This window comes from Salmo trutta, chromosome 13 (genome assembly GCF_901001165.1).
Source record: "Salmo trutta chromosome 13, fSalTru1.1, whole genome shotgun sequence".
In the NCBI taxonomy this organism is placed as follows: Eukaryota; Metazoa; Chordata; class Actinopteri; order Salmoniformes; family Salmonidae; genus Salmo; species Salmo trutta.
Genome location: NC_042969.1, coordinates 86,884,510 through 86,908,479, shown reverse-complemented (window position 1 = coordinate 86,908,479; position 23,970 = coordinate 86,884,510). Strand labels below are relative to the sequence as shown.

General features: G+C 44.9%; 1 protein-coding gene across 2 annotated transcripts in view; it reads right to left on the bottom strand.

The window, feature by feature from the left end:
* Positions 1 to 23,970, bottom strand: part of LOC115206681 (TIAM Rac1 associated GEF 1) — a 124,068-nt gene that overhangs the window by 30,739 nt on the left and 69,359 nt on the right. The window contains exons 10-17 of one of the 2 annotated variants that reach the window (XM_029773879.1): positions 21,001 to 21,150; positions 20,223 to 20,300; positions 18,049 to 18,234; positions 15,272 to 15,376; positions 14,581 to 14,662; positions 14,076 to 14,162; positions 9,714 to 9,926; positions 7,579 to 7,679 (exon numbers count right to left, since the gene is read on the bottom strand). In XM_029773879.1, coding sequence (XP_029629739.1) covers positions 7,579 to 7,679; positions 9,714 to 9,926; positions 14,076 to 14,162; positions 14,581 to 14,662; positions 15,272 to 15,376; positions 18,049 to 18,234; positions 20,223 to 20,300; positions 21,001 to 21,150 — 1,002 coding nt within the window. The remainder of the gene's footprint in view (positions 1 to 7,578; positions 7,680 to 9,713; positions 9,927 to 14,075; positions 14,163 to 14,580; positions 14,663 to 15,271; positions 15,377 to 18,048; positions 18,235 to 20,222; positions 20,301 to 21,000; positions 21,151 to 23,970) is intronic. The other variant, XM_029773880.1, reaches the window with a different exon arrangement.

Here is a 23,970-nt window from a genome sequence, read left to right as displayed (position 1 = left end):
AAGAACCAGATCAATCTAGCTGAAACAAGTCATCTAAGATTCCCCACATGGCAGCTTCTTGTCATTGTTGCTAGGTAACCACCCCCACAAAAAAAACTGATTACATATCACGCCTTGTTACTGTTGCAAAGCCCATCAAGGCCCTGATTGGTGAACCACATCACACCTTGTTACTGTTGCCATGCCCATCAAGGTCCTGAATGGTGAACCACATCACTCCTTTTTACTGTTGCCATGCCCATCAAGGTCCTGAATGGTGAACCACATCACTCCTTTTTACTGTTACCAAGCCCATCAAGGCCCTGATTGGTGAACCACATCACACCTTGTTACTGTTGCCAAGCCCATCAAGGCCCTGATTGGTGAACCACATCACCCCTTGTTACTGTTACCAAGCCCATCAAGGCCCTGATTGGTGAACCACATCACACCTTGTTACTGTTGCCAAACAGGGGGTTATGTTATGTAAGAGGGGTGTTTGTTTAGAGTGTTCCGGGGTTTTTGGGCTATGTTCTTGTTAGTTTATTTCTATGTTAGTTCTAGTCATTCTATGTCTATGTTTAGTTAATGGGGTTACATTTACATTTTAGTCATTTAGCAGACGCTCTTATCCAGAGCGACTTACAGTAGTGAATACATACATTTCATTTCATGCATTTTTTATTTTTTTTGTACTGGCCCCCCGTGGGAATCGAACCCACAACCCTGGCGTTGCACACACCATGCTGGCATTGTAAACACCATGCTCTACCAACTGAGCCACGGGGAAGACAGGGTTGAGCCACAGGGTTGACCTTCAATTGGAAGTAGCTGCTCCTCGTTGCTTCTAATTGAAGGTCTTATTTAAGAGGGGTGTTTGTTCTATGGTATTTGTGGGTAGTTGTCTCCTGTTTAGTGTCTGAGCACCTGATAGGACTGTTAGTGTCGTAAGTTTGTTTTGTATACGTGATTTGTTTGTTTTTCCTTCTTCACATTAAAAAGAAGATGAGTATTCACGTTCCCGCTGCGTTTTGGTCTGATCATTACGACACCCGTTACAAAATGATATAAAAACGACAGTAAAAAGCTTTGGAGCACCTTAAGTTTTGGCAAAAACGGCAAACGGCAAAATCTTATAAAAAGATGTGTATAACAACAAAGCTCACAGAATGACAGATTGGAGAGCTTTGCTAGCTGACAGTGCTGAGGAGTCACAGTATCAGATCACAGAATGACTGTATGACAGATTGAATCAAATGGCTCATTCATCACAAAACCCACTGATACTTTGATGATTTTTTCATTGGCAAGATTAGCAAACTTAGGCATGACATGCCAGCAACTTGGATGGAAAATTACTGAGGATAACAGCGGACGATAATGCCACTCCTATTTGCCATATCTTCAATTTAAACCTACTAGAATGTGTGTGCCCCCAGGTTTGGAGGGAAGCAAAAGTCATTCTTCTACCTAAGAACAGTAAAGCCCCCTTTACTGGCTCAAATAGCCGGCCAATCAACCTGTTACCAACCCTTAGTAAACTTCTGGAAAAAATTGTGTTTGACCAAATACAATTCTATTTTTACAGTAAACAAATTGACAGACTTTCAGCACGCTTATAGGGAAGGACACTCAACAAGCACAGCACTTACACAAATGACTGATGATTGGCTGAGAGAAATTGATGATAAAAAGATTGTGGGGGCTGTTTTGTTAGACTTCAGTGCAGCTTTTGACATTATTGATCATAGTCTGCTGCTGGAAAAACTTGTGAGTTATGGCTTTACACCCCCAGCTATAATGTGGATAAACAATTCCTTGTCTAACAGAACAAAGAGGGTGTTCTTTAATGGAAGCCTCTCCAACATAATCTAGGTAGAATCAGGAGTTCCCCAGGGCAGCTGTCTAGGCCCCTTACTTTTTTCAATATCTACTAATGACATGCCACTGATCTTGAGTAAAGCCAGTGTGTATGCGGATGACTCAACACTATACACATCAGCTACTACATCGACTGAAATCACTGCAACACTTAAAGAACTGCAGTTAGTTTCAGAATTCGTGGCAAGGAATAAGTTAGTCCTAAATATTTATAAAACTAAAATCATTGGGACAAATCATTCATTCAAGTGGGTCTGGGCAGGGGTGATGTGGATGTTTGTGTGATGTTGCTGTTTGTACGTGGATGTTTTGTATTGCTGATAAAAGGTCAAATAAAATCTTATAAAAAGATGTGTATAACAACAAAGCTCACAGAATGACAGATTGGAGAGCTTTGCTAGCTGACAGTGCTGAGGAGTCACAGTATCAGATCACAGAATGACTGTATGACAGATTGGAGAGCTTCGCTAGCTGACAGTGCTTAGGGACCGTGGTGACAGATTGGAGAGCTTTGCTAGCTGACAGCACTGACTCATAGCTTCCTGTAATGTACCCAAGCAGCCTAGAGAAGGTGTGCATCCTAAATGGCACCCTATTCCCGCTATAGTGCACTATATAGTGGATAGGGTGCCATTTGGGAAGCAGCTAAGGTGTGAATCACAGCGATTAAAAGCATCAGGAATCACACACACACTCACCACATCAGGTAGCCTTGAGTTAGAGACAACAGTCTCACACAGCGTAATATACGGCATAGTCCAACCAACAAGAAAATTACAGTTGATGGTATGAACCAATAAAACGACAAAGCAAAGATGTGAGTAAAGAGTAGCAGATGTAGCTAGTTAGGTTAGAGAGCAGGCTCACCAGATGCAGCATGTCATAGATGGACTCTGAGGAGCGCTTGCTCCTCTTCAGGGCAGACATGGCAGGCTGGCGGACAGAAAGACGACAGACAGATGGAGAGGCAGAGAGCACAGTCAGACGGACGGAGAGCCAAAGATTCCAGAGCGTAGGAGAGGACCGTCGGTCAGTCAAAGCCTCAGCGGAAGAAGGGAAGAGTCCAATATAAAGGAGAGCTCTCTCCCTCTCTCTCTCTCTCTCTCTCTCCTCCTCCCTCCTCTCTCTCTCCCCCCCCCCCTCTCTCCCTCCCCAAGTGGCTTTATTGGCATGGGAAACATCTGTTAACATTGCCAAAGCAAGTGAGGTAGATAATATACAAAAGTGAAATAAACAAAATTGAACAGTAAACATTCCACTCACAGAAGTTCCAAAAGAATATAGACATTACAAATGTCATATTATGTCTATATACACAGTGTTGTAACGATGTACAAATGATTAAAGTTCAAAAGGGAAAATAAATAAACATAAATATGGGTTGTATTTACAATGGTGTTTGTTCTTCACTGGTTGACCTTTTCTTGTGGCAACAGGTCACAAATCTTGCTGCTGTGATGGAACACTGTTGTATTTCACCTAGTAGATATGGGAGTTTATCAAAATTGGGTTTGTTTTCAAATTCTTTGTGGATCTGTAGAATCTGAAGGAAATATCTGTCTCTAATATGGTCATACATTTGGCAGGAGGTTAGGTAGTGCAGCTCAGTTTCCACCTCATTTTGTGGGCAGTGTGCACATAGCCTGTCTTCTCTTGAGAGCCAGGTCTGCCTACGGCGGCCTTTCTCAATAGCAAGGCTATGCTCACTGAGTCTGTACATAGTCAAAGCTTTCCTTAGGTTTGGGTCAGTCACAGTGGTCAGGTATTCTGCCACTGTGTACTCTCTCTCTAGGGACAAATAGCATTCTAGTTTGCTCTGTTATTTTGTTCATTCTTTCCAATGTGTCAGGTAATTATCTTTTTGTTTTCTCATGATTGTGTTGCTGTCCTGGGGCTCTGTGGGGTCTGTTTGTGTTTGTGAACAGAGCCCCAGGACCAGCTTGCTTAGGGGGCTCTTCTCCAGGTTCATCTCTCTGTAGGTGATGGCTTTGTTATGGAAGGTTTGGGAATCGCTTTAGGTGGTTGTAGAATTTAAACGGCTCTTTTTCTGAGACGCTTTGTGGATACGGGCTCTGGTCTCTCCTCCGTTCTAGCAAGATGCACACAGTAGCAGATGTGGGACCAAGTCATTGTTTTACAAGTCACAAATAAGTCTCAAGTCTTAGCACTCAAGTCAAGACAGGCAAGTCCGAGTCAAGTCAAGACTGACAAGTCTTTTTATTTTACCTTTATTTAACTAGGCAAGTCAGTTAAGAACAAATTCTTATTTTCAATGACGGCCTTGGAACAGTGGGTTAAACTGCCTTGTTCAGGGGCAGAAAGACAGATTTTTACCTTGTCAGCTCGGGGATTCGATCTTGCAACCTTCCGGTTACTAGTCCAATGCTCTAACAAATGCTAAAAACAAGTCTCAAGTCAAGTCTCAAGTCCTAAACTTTGAGTTGAGTCCTAAACAAGTCATAATGTGCTCTTCACCAAATGTAATACCATTTCATATTTTTAACAAGAGTAATAGTTAGTATATTACATATACGCAAATTATGAATGCTTTTAAAAATATATATATTTATTACTTTCCAAATAAACGTTATATTTCCATGGAAATACATGGGTAGCCATGAGAAAGACCCCCCTTTCCCCCATAGCGATTGACTATAGAGGATCGCTATGGGGCGCAATCGGGCGATGTAGGCTTGTACACAATCGCCAAACCTGAACACACACACACACTGTGTGGTTACAGTAGGCTAACGTCTGTCAATGGCTTTAGAAACAGCAGTAACATCAGGCAGGATTTAGGCTTCCAGCTGCCTAGCCAGTTGTAGCTCAATCTTGGGTGCAATGATCATGTTCCCGCACTGACTGACTGTGTGGAGGCTCATTGATTTAACGTTACGTTAGCCTACATGATACACTAGCAAAGTTATATATAGCTGTCGGCTATATTAGCCATGACTTACCGTTCTTTGTGCAGCTTCAAATATCGAACAAAGTTGGAAGTTAATTGCGCCTCCGTCTGTAATTTTCTTCCCGCATGTTTTGCAAGTTGCAATCCATTTTTTGTCGACTACAGCGTAGTCTTTATATCCGAAAATAATAATTTAGGGTATCATCTTTCCGAGGGCTCCATCTGAATTCACCCGCCGACGTTCCTCTGCACTGCCACGCGCAACTTTTTCTCAACTGGCATAATTTAATTGGCTGCTGTCCGATTCAAACTGTAATCCGTTAAATGAAGAGTTGATGCTCTGCACACTTTTTTTGATAGCATCATTTTTTATATTTGGGCTCGGGGAGGGTTTCAAGTCAGTTCGAGTCAAAAGGCTCTAGTCCAAGTTAAGTCACGAGTCATTGGTGTTCAAGTCAAAGTCGAGTTGCAAATCATCATATTTGTGACTCGAGTCTGGTAATTAGCTAAAATGCTAAAGTTGTCCGTGATTGGAACCTTCCGGTTGCTAGACGTTCACGTTATACGCCCATCCTTCCACCTCGACCAACCACCCTCATTTTTTTATTTTATTTATTAATTATTTAATTATGAAAAATATAATTAATAATATTCCACCCATGAGGCCACTAGAGGTGATATGGTCACTTGACTGCAGGAAAGATTAAGTAACCTGTCTGTCTTATGTAACCATACCAAACGTAACATATCATACTAATTTCTGTGTCGCGGCTTTACGTATACTATGTTACTTCCAATCTAGGAGACCAGGCTGGCACATGTCAGGCAAGCAGTTTTGTTTTAACCTGCCTGATGCACCATGTAAAGAGCAGTGTTGTTTTACCAAGCCTGATACACCGAATACTTTTTACTTTTGCAACTTCAGATTTTCTGAAAAAAGTAACTTGACACTGTGTTGATCAGTCAGCACAAATTTGAATTATAACAAATGAGCAGGCGAAAGAGCTTAACTCCAAAGCTGGAATTTATTGTACAGCGATGCTGTCATTAGAGTCTGATAAGTTGATGCTAGCATACACAACTGAGGTACTGTTTTACATGTGCGTTTGGGGTTCAACCATTTACTATAGGCGGTTCATAACTAGCTTACTGTTTCTTAACAAAACAATTTGTTTTCTTGGCTATGGTTTGCGTGGTCTTGGTTGTTCTTCAAGGAAATGTACAGTCGTGGCCAAAAGTTTTGAGAATGACACAAATATTAATTTTCACAAAGTCTGCTGCCTCAGTTTGTATGATGGCAATTTGCATTTACTCTAGAATGTTATGAATAGTGATCAGATGAATTGCAAATAATTGCAAAGTCCCTCTTGTCATGCAAATGAACTGAATCCCCCAAAAACATTTCCACTGCATTTCTGCAGAAGGCTTCAGGGCGCCCAAGAAAGTCCAGCAAGCGCCAGGACCGTCTCCTAAAGTTGATTCAGCTGCGGAATCGGGGCACCACCAGTACAGAGCTTGCTCAGGAATGGCAGCAGGCAGGTGTGAGTGCATCTGCACGCACAGTGAGGCAAAGAGTTTTGGAAGATGGCCTGGTGTCAAGAAGGGCAGCAAAGAAGCCACTTCTCTCCAGGAAAAACATCAGAGACAGACTGATATATTTCTTTCTTTCTTTCTCTTTCTCTCTCTCTCTCTCTCTCTCTCTCTCTCTCTCTCTCTCTCTCTCTCTCTCCTCTCTCTCTCTCTCTCTCTCTCTCTCTCTCTCTCTCTCTCTCTCTCTCTCTCTCTCTCTCTCTCTCTCTCTCTCTCTCTCTCTCTCTCTCTCTCTCCTCTCTTCTCTCTCTCTTCTCTCCTCTCTCTCTCCTCTCTCTCTCTCTCTCTCTCTCTCCTCTCTCTCTCTCTCTCTCTCTCTCTCTCTCTCTCTCTCTCTCTCTCTCTCTCTCTCTCATATATATATATATATCCCTGGTCCACAGAGGTTTACATCCAACTATGTAGCCAAAGCTGACATATGAACAAGCTGTTAAACAGCTAAAGTAAGTAGACGTGATGACGACGATCTATTCATTTTCAAAGCTTTGAAAATGGCCTCCTCCAATTCTCTGTAAGGATTTTCTGCATCATATGTAAAACTGGCAATCGTAGATAAAGGAAAAACTGGGTCACGGACGAGAGTCCAAATCATGCACATTAGGACGAGGGGTAAGAAGAAACTGTATGTCTGTATATTACTTTATTCTCCAGCCAACAGTTTAAGGAGTTGGTGGCAGACGGTGCAGAATATGGTGCAGAGGGGACGTCGCCAGATTATAGACGGTGCAGCACATTGTTCAGTGAACCACAGAGATGAACCACTGGTGAACCACACTGTCAACATAATCACATCAAGTGAAATGTTTGTTGTCATTAGTATCACTGGTTCATTATTATGCACTTTGTATTTGCTGCATTTTGGTGACGCGGGGCTCCCTTGGAAATGAGACGTTGGTCTCAAATGGGACTTCCCTGCTTGAATAGAGGTTAAAAAATGGGACTTCCCTGCTTGAATAGAGGTTAAAAAATGGGACTTCCCTGCTTGAATAGAGGTTAAAAAATGGGACTTCCCTGCTTGAATAGAGGTTAAAAAATGGGACTTCCCTGCTTGAATAGAGGTTAAAAAATGGGACTTCCCTGCTTGAATAGAGGTTAAAAAATGGGACTTCCCTGCTTGAATAGAGGTTAAAAAATGGGACTTCCCTGCTTGAATAGAGGTTAAAAAATGGGACTTCCCTGCTTGAATAGAGGTTAAAAAAGGAACGAGAAGAGACCTTTACCTTTCTGCATTGGTCTGCCTCGCTGAAGATCTCAGAGTCGTCGTCCAGGCTGTCTCCGGAACTATCGAGCATCAGACCATCCCCGTCATCCAGAATCTCCTCTGGAACAGGAAGAACATAAACACCACATCAACAATACAAACATCAACAACACAAACATCAACAACACATCAACAATACAAACATCAACAACAAACATCAACACCACATCAACAATACAAACATCAACAACACAAACATCAACAACACATCAACAATACAAACATCAACAACAAACATCAACACCACATCAACAACATAAACATCAACAATACAAACATCAACAACACATCAACAATACAAACATCAACACCACAAACAAACACCACATCAACAATACAAACATCAACACCACATCAACAATACAAACATCAACAATACAAACATCAACAACACATCAACAATACAAACATAAACACCACATCAACAATACAAACATCAAAAACACAAACATCAACAACACATCAACAATACAAACATCAACAACACAAACATAAACACCACATCAACAACACAAACATCAACACCACATCAAAAATACAAACATAAACACCACATCAACAATACAAACATCAAAAACACAAACATCAACACCACATCAACAATACAAACATAAACACCACATCAACAATACAAACATAAACACCACATCAACAATACAAACATCAACAACACATCAACAACACATCAACAACACATCAACAATACAAACATCAACAATACAAACATCAACAACACAAACATAAACACCACATCAACAACACAAACATCAACAACACAAACATAAATACCACATGAACAATACAAACAGCAAAAACACAAACATCAACAATACGTCAACAATACATACATCAACAATACAAACAATACAAACATCAACAACATATCAGGCAGACCATGGTGAGCAGCTGTCCTAACATAACAATATTACCAGTTTCCCAAATGTTCCCTAAATGTTCCCTAAATGTTCCCTAAATGTTCCCTAACACGTCAGTATAGAGGTGGACTGTAACTCACCCTGGTTCACAGAGAAGATGTCAGTATAGAGGTCCACTGTAACTCACCCTGGTTCACAGAGAACACGTCAGTATAGAGGTGGACTGTAACTCACCCTGGTTCATAGAGAACACGTCAGTATAGAGGTGGACTGTAACTCACCCTGGCTCACAGAGAACACGTCAGTATAGAGGTGGACTGTAACTCACCCTGGTTCACAGAGAACACGTCAGTATAGAGGTGGACTGTAACTCACCCTGGTTCATAGAGAACACGTCAGTATAGAGGTGGACTGTAACTCACCCTGGTTCACAGAGAACACGTCAGTATAGAGGTGGACTGTAACTCACCCTGGTTCACAGAGAACACGTCAGTATAGAGGTGGACTGTAACTCACCCTGGTTCACAGAGAACACGTCGGTATAGAGGTGGACTGTATCACCCTGGTTCACAGAGAACACGTCAGTATAGAGGTGTACTGTAACTCACCCTGGTTCACAGAGAACACGTCAGTATAGAGGTGGACTGTAACTCACCCTGGTTCACAGAGAACACGTCAGTATAGAGGTGGACTGTAACTCACCCTGGTTCATAGAGAACACGTCAGTATAGAGGTGGACTGTAACTCACCCTGGTTCATAGAGAACACGTCAGTATAGAGGTCCACTGTAACTCACCCTGGTTCATAGAGAACACGTCAGTATAGAGGTGGACTGTAACTCACCCTGGTTCACAGAGAACACGTCAGTATAGAGGTGGACTGTAACTCACCCTGGTTCATAGAGAAGATGTCTGTGTGGAGGTGGACTGTAACTCACCCTGGTTCATAGAGAACACGTCAGTATAGAGGTGAACTGTAACTCACCCTGGTTCATAGAGAACACGTCAGTATAGAGGTGGACTGTAACTCACCCTGGTTCACAGAGAACACGTCGGTATAGAGGTGGACTGTAACTCACCCTGGTTCACAGAGAACACGTCAGTATAGAGGTGGACTGTAACTCACCCTGGTTCACAGAGAACACGTCAGTATAGAGGTGGACTGTAACTCACCCTGGTTCACAGAGAACACGTCAGTATAGAGGTGGACTGTAACTCACCCTGGTTCACAGAGAAGATGTCTGTGTGGAGGTCTTCCTGTGCGTCAGAGCGTCGGGGGGGAAGGTAACAGATCTGTCGTCGGTCCCTAGAGGGCAAAGTGTTGACGGTCAGGGACAGAGAAGCCTGGGAGAACGCCTCCTTCATGTCTGAGAAGTTCAGACTGCACGAGTCCTTCCCATTCAGCTGCAAGATCTCATCGCCTGCATTCAGACCTGGAGAGACAAGACAGTGTATTGGTGTGTGTGTGTTCATTCATGATCATCTGAGATGTATTGTACAAGCTGAACAAAACTATATATAGTAATCACAGCTGAAAACGGCATAATGACTGGATGTTGGACTATTTTCTGAATCAATAAAATTTATTTTATGAAGGCCTTTTTACATCAGCAGTTTTCACAGTGCTATACAGAAACCCAGATTAAAACATCTCTCTCTCTCTCTCTCTTTTCAAGAACTTTGAAAATGTTCCTTCAAGAGAGATTGAGATTTTTGGTTCCAACCGCCGTGTCTTTGTGAGACGCATAGGTGAACAGAGGATCTCCGCATGTGTGGTTCCCACCGTGAAGCATGGAGGAGGAGGTGTGATGGTGTGGGGGTGCTTTGCTGGTGACACTGTCTGATTTATTTAGAATTCAAGGCACACTTAACCAGCATGGCCTCCACAGCATTCTGCAGTGATACGCCATCCCATCTGGTTTGCGCTTAGTGGGACTACCGTTTGTTTTTCAACAGGACAATGACCCAACACACCTCCAGGCTGTGTAAGGGCTATTTTACCAAGAAGGAGAGTGATGGAGTGATGCATCAGATGACCTGGCCTCCACAATCACACGACCTCAACCCAGTTGAGATCGTTTGGGATGAGTTTGACCGCAGAGTGAAGGAAAAGCAGCCAACAAGTGCTCAGCATATGTGGGAACTCCTTCAAAACTTTTGGAAAAGCATTCCAGGTGAAGCTGGTTGAGAGAATGCCAAGAGTGTCCAAAGCTGTCATCAAGGCAAAGGGGTGGCTACTTTGAAGAATCTCAAATATAAAATACATTTTGATTTGTTTAACACTTTTTTTGGTTACTACATGATTCCATATCTGTTATTTCATAGTTGTGACGTCTTCACTATTATTCTACAATGTAGAAAATAGAACAAATAAAAGAAAAACCCTTGAATAAGTAGGTGCGTCCAAACTGTTGACTGGTAACTGTAGCTAATAGGATACCATTTGGGACAAATACACTGTTATGGAAATTCTACACAGGGACACTCGAACTCAATCTTTAAATGAATCTTACTTTATTATCAACGAGCTTCATTTATAGAACATATTCTGGGCGTTCCGCCAGATGGTTCTAAGGCGGTCGTTATGTCGTCGTCGCCCCCCCCCCCCCCCATCCCAATCTCATATCTTTACCAAGCACAGGCAGATATGATTTGAGGAACCGTGGATTATTTACCACATGGAGACAAGATGAACATTTTCAAGGCTGTCTCTTCTTCACATGATAAAAAAAAAAAAAAATGTCCATCACAACACTTCTCAGTGTGTTGTCACGTCCAGCCATGTCAGTAGTGAGGTTTTGTTATGCTGTTCAGAAGACGCGAGGTTGTTGGATAGCTGTTTTCTTTAGTCCCTTTGCACACTTATCAAATGAGCCATTAATATCCATTCATGTCTAAAAATAAATCCTTCACCAACCCCCATATTGACCTCAACATGAACACTAGAGAGAGCATCCACCCCCCCCCCCCCCCCCCCACACACACACACACACACACACACACACTTTTGAATGTCTCATCAACTGCAGTAATTATATGATTGAACAGCCACCACCAACTTTTAAGTGGAGATTGTATAGAGATGGCTGATGAAATTAATCATATGATATCTTCCCTCACCCTGGCCTCTGTCTGGCATGAAACTAATCATATCATATCTTCCCTCTCCCTGCCCTCTGTCTGTCTGGCATGAAACTAATCATATCTTCCCTCTCCCTGGCCTCTGTCTGTCTGGCATGAAACTAATCATATCTTCCCTCTCCCTGGCCTCTGTCTGTCTGGCATGAAACTAATGATATCTTCCCTCTCCCTGCCCTCTGTCTGGCATGTAACTAATCATATCTTCCCTCTGTCTGTCTGGCATGAAACTAATCATATATTCTCTCTCCCTGGCCTCTCTGTCTGTCTGGCATGAAACTAATCATATCTTCCCTCTCCCTGCCCTCTGTCTGTCTGGCATGAAACTAATCATATCTTCCCTCTGTCTGGCATGAATATAATCATATCTTCCCTCTCTGTCTGGCATGAAACTAATCATATCTTCCCTCTCTGTCTGGCATGAAACTAATCATATCTTCCCTCTGTCTGGCATGAATCTAATCATATCTTCCCTCTCTGTCTGGCATGAATCTAATCATATCTTCCCTCTCTGTCTGGCATGAAACTAATCATATCTTCCCTCTGTCTGTCTGTCTGGCATGAAACTAATTATATCTTCCGTCTCCCTGCCCTCTCTGTCTGGCATGAAACTAATCAAAACTTCCCTCTCTGTCTGGCATGAAACTAATCATATCTTCCCTCTCCCTGGTCTCTGTCTGGCATGAAACTAATCATATCTTCCCTCTCCCTGGCCTCTGTCTGTCTGGCATGAAACTAATCATATCTTCCCTCTGTCTGTCTGGCATGAAACTAATCATATCTTCCCTCTCCCTGCCCTCTCTGTCTGGCATGAAACTAATCATATCTTCCCTCTGTCTGTCTGGCATGAAACTAATCATATCTTCCCTCTCCCTGCCCTCTCTGTCTGGCATGAATCTAATCATATCTTCCCTCTCTGTCTGGCATGAAACTAATCATATCTTCCCTCTGTCTGGCATGAATCTAATCATATCTTCCCTCTCTGTCTGGCATGAAACTAATCATATCTTCCCTCTCCCTGCCCTCTCTGTCTGGCATGAATCTAATCATATCTTCCCTCTCTGTCTGGCATGAATCTAATCATATCTTCCCTCTCTGTCTGGCATGAAACTAATCATATCTTCCCTCTCCCTGCCATCTCTGTCTGGCATGAAACTAATTATATCTTCCCTCTCCCTGCCTTCTCTGTCTGGCATGAATCAAATCATATCTTCCCTCTCTGTCTGGCATGAAACTAATCATATCTTCCCTCTCCCTGGCCTCTGTCTGTCTGGCATGAAACTAATCATATCTTCCCTCTCCCTGCCCTCTGTCTGTCTGGCATGTAACTAATCATATATTCCCTCTCCCTGGCCTCTGTCTGTCTGGCATGAAACTAATCATATCTTCCCTCTCCCTGGCCTCTGTCTGTCTGGCATGAAACTAATCATATCTTCCCTCTCCCTGCCCTCTGTCTGTCTGGCATGAAACTAATCATATCTTCCCTCTCCCTGCCCTCTGTCTGTCTGGCATGTAACTAATCATATCTTCCCTCTCCCTGCCCTCTGTCTGTCTGGCATGAAACTAATCATATCTTCCCTCTCCCTGGCCTCTGTCTGTCTGGCATGAAACTAATCATATCTTACCTCTCCCTGCCCTCTGTCTGTCTGGCATGTAACTAATCATATCTTCCCTCTCCCTGCCCTCTGTCTGTCTGGCATGAAACTAATCATATCTTCCCTCTCCCTGCCCTCTGTCTGTCTGGCATGAAACTAATCATATCTTCCATCTCCCTGCCCTCTGTCTGTCTGGCATGAAACTAATTATGTCTTCCCTCTCCCTGCCCTCTCTGTCTGGCATGAAACTAATCATATCTTCCCTCTCCTGGCCCTCTGTCTGGCATGAAACTAATCATATCTTCCCTCTCCCTGGCCTCTGTCTGTCTGGCATGAAACTAATCATATCTTCCCTCTCCCTGGCTTCTCTGTCTGTCTGGCATGACACTAATCATATCTTCCCTCTCCCTGGCTTCTCTGTCTGTCTGGCATGAAACTAATCATATCTTCCCTCTCCCTGGCCTCTGTCTGTCTGGCATGAAACTAATCATATCGATCTTCTCCCTGCCCTCTGTCTGTCTGGCATGAAACTAATCATATCTTCCCTCTCCCTGGCCTCTCTGTCTGGCATGAAACTAATCATATCTTCCCTCTCCCTGCCCTCTGTCTGTCTGGCATGAAACTAATATCTTCCCTCTCCCTGGCCTCTCTGTCTGGCATGAAACTAATCATATCTTCCCTCTCCCTGGCCTCTGTCTGTCTGGCATGAAACTAATATCTTCCCTCTCCCTGGCCTCTCTGTCTGGCATGAAACTAATCATATCTTCCCTCTCCCTGGCTTCTGTCTGTCTGTTCTATCTCTGTTATATTCTCAGATACAGATAGATGGAGTGTAGATTTGTAATGAACCTCTAGCGAAGGCCAATCCTCCAGGCTTCACATCGGTTATGTAGAGCTGCTGCACCGAATCCTCCTCTACCACTGAGATGGAGAACCCTGGAGGAGGAGGAGGAGAGGAGAGGAGAGGATTTATTTTCTCTGCCCTGACAGGGATTAGTCTAAGAAAGACAGGAAAACTGAGATGTGACTAGAAGTTAATAACAGGATACATCACAACCGCTAGTGGAAATATTCACTCTGTATACTACAACATGATCGGAATTAAAAGGGGAGGCGCTTCAGAATTGCAAGTCAAATGATCTGTGAATGTGGACATAAATGTCATTGTCTGCATCCCAAACGCCACCCCATTGTCTTTATAGTGAAGTGTACTACTTTTAACCAGGTCCCAAAGGACTCTGGTCAAAAGTAGTGCACTATATAGGGAATAGGGTGCCTAACCAATCATTCAGGACTTTTGCTTACGTTAACCAATCATCCTTACAGTAACCAATCATGCAGGACTCATCCTTACCGTAACCAATCATACAGGACTCATCCCTGTCGAACTGGATGACTTTGGTTATTTTGGAGCCCAGCTCTATCTCTTTATAAAGCTGTGGAGAGAAGGAGAGATGAAGAGAGAGAGAAAGAGAAATGGACAGAGAGAGGACAGAGAGAGAAGGACAGGGAAAGGAGAGAGAGAGAAGGAGAGAGAGAGAGAGATGGAGAGAAGGAGAGAAAGAGAGAGAGAGAGATGAAGAGAAGGAGAGAAAGAGAGAGAGAAGGAGAGAGAGAGAGAGAGAGAGAGAGAGAGAGATGAAGAGAAGGAGAGAGAGAGAGAGAGAAGGGCAGAGAGAGGACAGAGAGAGAAGGACAGGGAGAGAAGGACAGGGAGAGAAGGAGAGAGAGAGAAGGAGAGAGAGCGAGAGAGAGAGAGAGATGAAGCGAGAGATGAAAAGAGAGATGGAAGGAACAAGAATGTCTTATTACAGAAAGAAGCATGAATGGAATACGACGAGGAGGCAGTCTAATGTATTTATTACGCCGGTGTGTGTGTGTGTGTGTGTGTGTGTGTGTGTGTGTGTGTGTGTGTGTGTGTGTGTGTGTGTGTGTGTGTGTGTGTGTGTGTGTGTGTGTGTGTGTGTGTGTGTGTGTGTGTCATCTCAATGGGATGCTAAGACTGTGACAGGAGATCATCTGTGATGAGGAAATCAGAAACGTACCAAGTCGCACAGCTGCTCGTCAGGTTTAGGGATGAAGAACTGGACTTGGTTATCCATGAGGAACTTGAGACGCAGGAAATGTTTGGTGGGATCCAGCTGGTGGGCCTGTGGAGTTAAGTAGAGAACACACACACACCACAAACACACACACACACCACAAACACACACACACCACAAACACACACACACACACACACCACAAACACACACTTTAGTAAAGATTCATAGTGTGGAGTTAAGTAGAGAGAAAGAGGATCAGTACAGGGTAGGGCTGCATCTCAATTCTCAGGGGGAGAGGAGGAGGGGGACAGGGGGAGAGGAAGAGGGGGACAGGGGGACAGGGGGAGAGGAGGAGGACAGGGGGAGAGGAGGAGGACAGGGGGAGAGGAGGAGGGGGACAGGGGGACAGGGGAGAGGAGGAGGGGGACAGGAGGAGGGGGACAGGGGGAGAGGAGGAGGGGGACAGGGGGACAGGGGGAGAGGAGGAGGGGGACAGGGGGAGAGGACAGGGGGAGAGGAGGAGGACAGGGGGAGAGGAGGGGGACGGGGGAGAGGAGGGGGACGGGGGAGAGGAGGAGGGGGACAGGGGGAGAGGAGGAGGGGGACAGGGGGAGAGGAGGAGGGGGACAAGGGAAGAGGAGGAGGGGGACAGGGGGAGAGGAGGAGGGGGAACAGAGTCCATTTGGGACTCAATTCCTGTCTCACTCTCATTCCTGTTACCTTGCAGATGGTCTCTGGTGTAGATTAGTTAAGTTGGTAGTTACCTTGCAGATGGTCCTCCAGTGTAGGTTAGTTAAGTTGGTAGTTACCTTGCAGATGGTCCTCCAGTGTAGGTTAGTTAAGTTGGTAGTTACCTTGCAGGTGGTCCTCCGGTGTAGGTTAGTTGGTAGTTACCTTGCAGATGGTCCTCCAGTGTAGGTTAGTTAAGTTGGTAGTTACCTTGCAGATGGTCCTCCAGTGTAGGTTAGTTAAGTTGCTAGTTACCTTACAGATGGTCCTCCAGTGTAGGTTAGTTAAGTTGGTAGTTACCTTGCAGATGGTCCTCCAGTGTAGGTTAGTTGGTAGTTACCTTGCAGATGGTCCTCCAGTGTAGGTTAGTTAAGTTGGTAGTTACCTTGCAGATGGTCCTCCAGTCTAGGTTAGTTAAGTTGGTAGTTACCTTGCAGATGGTCCTCCAGTGTAGGTTAGTTAAGTTGGTAGTTACCTTGCAGATGGTCCTCCAGTGTAGGTTAGTTAAGTTGGTAGTTACCTTGCAGATGGTCTCCAGTGTAGGTTAGTTAAGTTGCTAGTTACCTTGCAGATGGTCCTCCAGTGTAGGTTAGTTAAGTTGGTAGTTACCTTGCAGATGGTCCTCCAGTCTAGGTTAGTTGGTAGTTACCTTGCAGATGGTCCCCCAGTGTAGGTTAGTTAAGTTGCTAGTTACCTTGCAGATGGTCTCCAGTGTAGGATAGTTAAGTTGGTAGTTACCTTGCAGATGGTCCTCCAGTGTAGGTTAGTTAAGTTGGTAGTTACCTTGCAGATGGTATCCAGTGTAGGTTAGTTAAGTTGGTAGTTACCTTGCAGATGGTCCTCCAGTCTAGGTTAGTTAAGTTGGTAGTTACCTTGCAGATGGTCCTCCAGTGTAGGTTAGTTAAGTTGGTAGTTACCTTGCAGATGGTCTCCAGTGTAGGTTAGTTAAGTTGCTAGTTACCTTGCAGATGGTCTTACAGTGTAGGTTAGTTAAGTTGGTAGTTACCTTGCAGATGGTCTCCAGTGTAGGTTAGTTGGTAGTTACCTTGCAGATGGTCTCCAGTGTAGGTTAGTTGGTAGTTACCTTGCAGATGGTCCTCCAGTGTAGGTTAGTTAAGTTGCTAGTTACCTTGCAGATGGTCCTCCAGTGTAGGTTAGTTAAGTTGCTAGTTACCTTGCAGATGGTCCTCCAGTGTAGGTTAGTTAAGTTGCTAGTTACCTTGCAGATGGTCCTCCAGTGTAGGTTAGTTAAGTTGGTAGTTACCTTGCAGATGGTCCTCCAGTGTAGGTTAGTTAAGTTGGTAGTTACCTTGCAGATGGTCTCCAGTGTAGGTTAGTTAAGTTGCTAGTTACCTTGCAGATGGTCTTACAGTGTAGGTTAGTTAAGTTGGTAGTTACCTTGCAGATGGTCTCCAGTGTAGGTTAGTTGGTAGTTACCTTGCAGATGGTCTCCAGTGTAGGTTAGTTGGTAGTTACCTTGCAGATGGTCCTCCAGTGTAGGTTAGTTAAGTTGCTAGTTACCTTGCAGATGGTCCTCCAGTGTAGGTTAGTTAAGTTGCTAGTTACCTTACAGATGGTCCTCCAGTGTAGGATAGTTAAGTTGGTAGTTACCTTGCAGATGGTCCTCCAGTGTAGGTTAGTTAAGTTGGTAGTTACCTTGCAGATGGTCCTCCAGTGTAGGTTAGTTAAGTTGGTAGTTACCTTGCAGATGGTCTCCAGTGTAGGTTAGTTAAGTTGCTAGTTACCTTGCAGATGGTCTTACAGTGTAGGTTAGTTAAGTTGGTAGTTACCTTGCAGATGGTCTCCAGTGTAGGTTAGTTGGTAGTTACCTTGCAGATGGTCTCCAGTGTAGGTTAGTTGGTAGTTACCTTGCAGATGGTCCTCCAGTGTAGGTTAGTTAAGTTGCTAGTTACCTTGCAGATGGTCCTCCAGTGTAGGTTAGTTAAGTTGCTAGTTACCTTGCAGATGGTCCTCCAGTGTAGGTTAGTTAAGTTGCTAGTTACCTTGCAGATGGTCCTCCAGTGTAGGTTAGTTAAGTTGGTAGTTACCTTGCAGATGGTCTCCAGAACGTCCAGAACAGACTCTCCAGGCTGGATGATGGCGAGGACAGGCTGGTCGTTAGGTAGACACACCCAGGACGGGGTCAGGTGGTCAGGCACCCAGATATCACTGTCTGTCATGTGACTGTCTGAGTTGACCTGAGGAAGGCTCTTCGCTGTCCCCTCGTGACTCTTCTGGAGAGATAGAAAGACATTGTTTAGAACTAGCTTAAGAACTACCTATCTGCATGACTACCTGTCAGTGGTGGAAAAAGTACCCAACTCTCATATTTCAGTAAAATATAAAAGTAAAGTAAGTAAAAGTAAAAGTCAAAAAGTATTTGGTTTAAAATATACTTAAGTATCAACAGTAAAAATTATTTCAAATTCCTTATATTAAGCAAACCAGATGGCACCATTTTCTAGTTTTTCTTTCAAATGTATTTACAGACAGCCAGGGTCACACTCCAACACTCAGACATCATTTACAAACAAAGCATGTTGGTTTAGTGAGTCCTCCAGTTCAGAGGCAGTAAGGATGACCAGGGATGTTCTCTGTTTAGTGAGTCCTCCAGATCAGTGGCAGTAGGGATGACCAGGGATGTTCTCTGTTTAGTAAGTCCTCCAGATCAGAGGCAGTAGGGAAGACCAGGGATGTTATCTGTTTAGTGAGTCCTCCAGATCAGAGGCAGTAGGGATGACCAGGGATGTTCTCTGTTTAGTGAGTCCTCCAGATCAGAGGCAGTAGGGATGACCAGGGATGTTCTCTGTTTAGTGAGTCCTCCAGATCAGTGGCAGTAGGGATGACCAGGGATGTTCTCTGTTTAGTGAGTCCTCCAGATCAGAGGCAGTAGGGAAGACCAGGGATGTTCTCTGTTTAGTGAGTCCTCCAGATCAGAGGCAGTAGGGATGACCAGGGATGTTCTCTGTTTAGTGAGTCCTCCAGATCAGAGGCAGTAGGGATGACCAGGGATGTTCTCTGTTTAGTGAGTCCTCCAGATCAGAGGCAGTAGGGATGACCAGGGATGTTCTCTGTTTAGTGAGTCCTCCAGATCAGAGGCAGTAGGGATGACCAGGGATGTTCTCTGTTTAGTGAGTCCTCCAGATCAGTGGCAGTAGGGATGATCTCGGTTTAGTGAGTCCTCCAGATCAGAGGCAGTAGGGAAGACCAGGGATGTTCTCTGTTTAGTGAGTCCTCCAGATCAGAGGCAGTAGGGATGACCAGGGATGTTCTCTGTTTAGTGAGTCCTCCAGATCAGAGGCAGTAGGGAAGACCAGGGATGTTCTCTGTTTAGTGAGTCCTCCAGATCAGAGGCAGTAGGGAAGACCAGGGATGTTCTCTGTTTAGTGAGTCCTCCAGATCAGAGGCAGTAGGGATGACCAGGGATGTTCTCTGTTTAGTGAGTCCTCCAGATCAGAGGCAGTAGGGAAGACCAGGGATGTTCTCTGTTTAGTGAGTCCTCCAGATCAGAGGCAGTAGGGATGACCAGGGATGTTCTCTGTTTAGTGAGTCCTCCAGATCAGAGGCAGTAGGGATGACCAGGGATGTTCTCTGTTTAGTGAGTCCTCCAGATCAGAGACAGTAGAGATGACCAGGGATGTTCTCTGTTTAGTGAGTCCTCCAGATCAGAGGCAGTAGGGATGACCAGGGATGTTCTCTTGATAAGCGCATGAATTTGATTATTTTCCTGTCCTGCTTAGCATTCAAGATGTAACGAGTACTTTTAGGTGTCAAGGAAAATGTATTGCATAAAAAGTACAATATTTTCTTTAGGAATGTAGCGAAGTAAAAGCAAAAGTAGTCAACAATATAAATAGTAAAGTACAGATACCCCCCAAAAAAACGACTTAGTGTATCTCTACCAGCCTAAATATTTTGTAAATGGAGTTCAATCTGTTCTTTGACTGATGCCTCAGTATCAGTTATCCACCAAGATAGGAAGATGAATGGTACCTGGCTGCCTACTTACCTGTGTGTGTGTGTGTGTGTGTGTGTGTGTGTGTGTGTGTGTGTGTGTGTGTGTGTGTGTGTGTGTGTGTGTGTGTGTGTGTGTGTGTGTGTGTGTGTGTGTGTGTGTGTGTGTGTGTGAGTGTGTGAGTGTGTGTGAGAGAGAGAGAGAGAGAGAGAGTGTGTGTGTGAGAGAGAGTGTGTGAGAGTGAGTGAGTGAGTGATACCTACTTACCACGCTCTCCCTGGCAGTGTCCACATCATAGATCCCGTCCAGAGGCTTTTTCACTGGCTCTTCCCCATCAACAAAGACCTGCGGGAGAAACAGCAAGTCAATATAGATCCAGATCTCTATGCAGGTTAATTTCTATAGAGTTGCTGGAGTTATAGACAGGTACCTGGTTGATGGTGGGGAGGGGAGGGCTTTGTCCTACTGGAGTTATAGACAGGTACCTGGTTGATGGTGGGGAGGGCTTTGTTCTTCTGGAGTTATAGACAGGTACCTGGTTGATGGTGGTGTGGGGAGGGCTTTGTTCTACTGGAGTTATAGACAGGTACCTGGTTGATGGAGGGGAGGGCTTTGTCCTACTGGAGTTATAGACAGGTACCTGGTTGATGGTGGGGAGGGCTTTGTCCTACTGGAGTTATAGACAGGTACCTGGTTGATGGTGGGGAGGGCTTTGTCCTACTGGAGTTATAGACAGGTACCTGGTTAATGGTGGTGTGGGGGGGGCTTTGTTCTTCTGGAGTTATAGACAGGTACCTGGTTGATGGTGGGGAGGGCTTTGTTCTACTGGAGTTATAGACAGGTACCTGGTTGATGGTGGGGAGGGCTTTGTTCTACTGGAGTTATAGACAGGTACCTGGTTGATGGTGGGGAGGGCTTTGTTCTACTGGAGTTATAGACAGGTACCTGGTTGATGGAGGGGAGGGCTTTGGTCTTCTGGAGTTATAGACAGGTACCTGGTTGATGGTGGGGAGGGCTTTGTTCTTCTGGAGTTATAGACAGGTACCTGGTTGATGGTGGTGTGGGCTTTGGTCTTCTTCTTGGAAGTAGTGTCCAGGCCCCACAGAGAGGAGAACCTGCTCTTACGTTTGGATGAGGAGGTACGAGACATGGCCTGGGTACGTCTCCTCCCCCCGCTCTCTGTACGGGCTGCCACCTACATCCCAGAGAGACAGCGAGAGAGAGAGAGAGAGAGAGAGAGAGAGAGAGAGAGACAGCGAGAGCGAGAGAGAGAGCGACAGCGAGAGAGAGAGCGACAGCGAGAGAGAGAGCGACAGCGAGAGAGAGAGAGACAGCGAGAGAGAGAGAGAGACAGCGAGAGAGAGAGAGACAGCGAGAGAGAGAGAGACAGCGAGAGAGAGAGAGACAGCGAGAGAGACAGCGAGAGAGAGAGAGAGACAGCGAGAGAGAGACAGCGAGAGAGAGCGAGAGAAAAACACACAGAGAGAGACAAAGAGAGAGACAGACAGAGACACACACACAGAGCGAGAGACAGACGCACACAGAGCGAGAGAGACACACACAGAGAGAGAGAGACACACACAGAGACACAGAGAGAGACACACACAGAGACAGAGAGAGATGGACAAAAAGAGAGAGGCAAAGAGAGAGACAAAGAAAGAGAGAGAGAGAGAAAGAGAGAGACATTTCACAGAGACAGCGTAATTGCAATGAGTATATCTAACACACAGGACACCTCACCCACACAACCTGACACTGCTGGTTAGGTCTGACCATGGAATGGTTATATAGACCAGGAGGACTAGTGGTTATATAGACCAGGAGGACGGATTAGTGGTTATATAGACCAGGAGGACTAGTGGTTATATAGACCAGGAGGAATAGTGGTTATATAGACCAGGAGGAATAGTGGTTATATAGACCAGGAGGACTAGTGGTTATACAGACCAGGAGGACGGACTAGTGGTTATATAGACCAGGAGGACGGACTAGTGGTTATATAGACCAAGAGGACTAGTGGTTATATAGACCAGGAGGATGGACTAGTGGTTATATAGACCAGGAGGACTAGTGGTTATATAGACCAGGAGGACTAGTGGTTATATAGACCAGGAGGACTGACTAGTGGTTATATAGACCAGGAGGATGGACTAGTGGTTATATAGACCAGGAGGACGGACTAGTGGTTATATAGACCAGGAGGACGGACTAGTGGTTATATAGACCAGGAGGACGGACTAGTGGTTATATAGACCAGGAGGACGGACTAGTGGTTATATAGACCAGGAGGACGGACTAGTGGTTATATAGACCAGGAGGACGGACTAGTGGTTATATAGACCAGGAGGACTAGTGGTTATATAGACCAGGAGGACTAGTGGTTATATAGACCAGGAGGACTAGTGGTTATATAGACCAGGAGGACTAGTGGTTATATAGACCAGGAGGATGGACTAGTGGTTATATAGACCAGGAGGACTAGTGGTTAGATAGACCAGGAGGACTGACTAGTGGTTATATAGACCAAGAGGATGGACTAGTGGTTATATAGACCAGGAGGATGGACTAGTGGTTATATAGACCAGGAGGACTAGTGGTTATATAGACCAGGAGGACGGACTAGTGGTTATATAGACCAGGAGGACTAGTGGTTATATAGACCAGGAGGACTAGTGGTTAGATAGACCAGGAGGACTGACTAGTGGTTATATAGACCAGGAGGACGGACTAGTGGTTATATAGACCAGGAGGACGGACTAGTGGTTATATATAGACCAGGAGGACGGACTAGTGGTTATATAGACCAGGAGGACTAGTGGTTATATAGACCAGGAGGACGGATTAGTGGTTATATAGACCAGGAGGACGGATTAGTGGTTATATAGACCAGGAGGACTAGTGGTTATACAGACCAGGAGGACTAGTGGTTATATAGACCAGGAGGACTAGTGGTTATATAGACCAGGAGGACGGACTAGTGGTTATATAGACCAGGAGGATGGACTAGTGGTTATATAGACCAGGAGGACTAGTGGTTAGATAGACCAGGAGGACTGACTAGTGGTTATATAGACCAGGAGGATGGACTAGTGGTTATATAGACCAGGACGGACTAGTGGTTATATAGACCAGGAGGACGGAGTAGTGGTTATACAGACCAGGAGGACTAGTGGTTATATAGACCAGGAGGACGGATTAGTGGTTATATAGACCAGGAGGATGGACTAGTGGTTATATATAGACCAGGAGGACGGACTAGTGGTTATATAGACCAGGAGGACGGACTAGTGGTTATATAGACCAGGAGGATGGACTAGTGGTTATATAGACCAGGAGGACGGACTAGTGGTTATATAGACCAGGAGGACGGACTAGTGGTTAGATAGACCAGGAGGACTAGTGGTTAGATAGACCAGGAGGACGGACTAGTGGTTATACAGACCAGGAGGACTAGTGGTTATATAGACCAGGAGGACGGACTAGTGGTTATATAGACCAGGAGGACGGACTAGTGGTTATATAGACCAGGAGGATGGACTAGTGGTTATATAGACCAGGAGGATGGACTAGTGGTTATATAGACCAGGAGGACTAGCGGTTAGATAGACCAGGAGGACTGACTAGTGGTTATATAGACCAGGAGGATGGACTAGTGGTTATATAGACCAGGACGGACTAGTGGTTATATAGACCAGGAGGACGGACTAGTGGTTATACAGACCAGGAGGACTAGTGGTTATATAGACCAGGAGGACGGACTAGTGGTTATATAGACCAGGAGGACGGACTAGTGGTTATATAGACCAGGAGGACTAGTGGTTATATAGACCAGGAGGACGGACTAGTGGTTATACAGACCAGGAGGACTAGTGGTTATATAGACCAGGAGGACGGACTAGTGGTTATACAGACCAGGAGGACTAGTGGTTATATAGACCAGGAGGACGGACTAGTGGTTATATAGACCAGGAGGACGGACTAGTGGTTATATAGACCAGGAGGACGGATTAGTGGT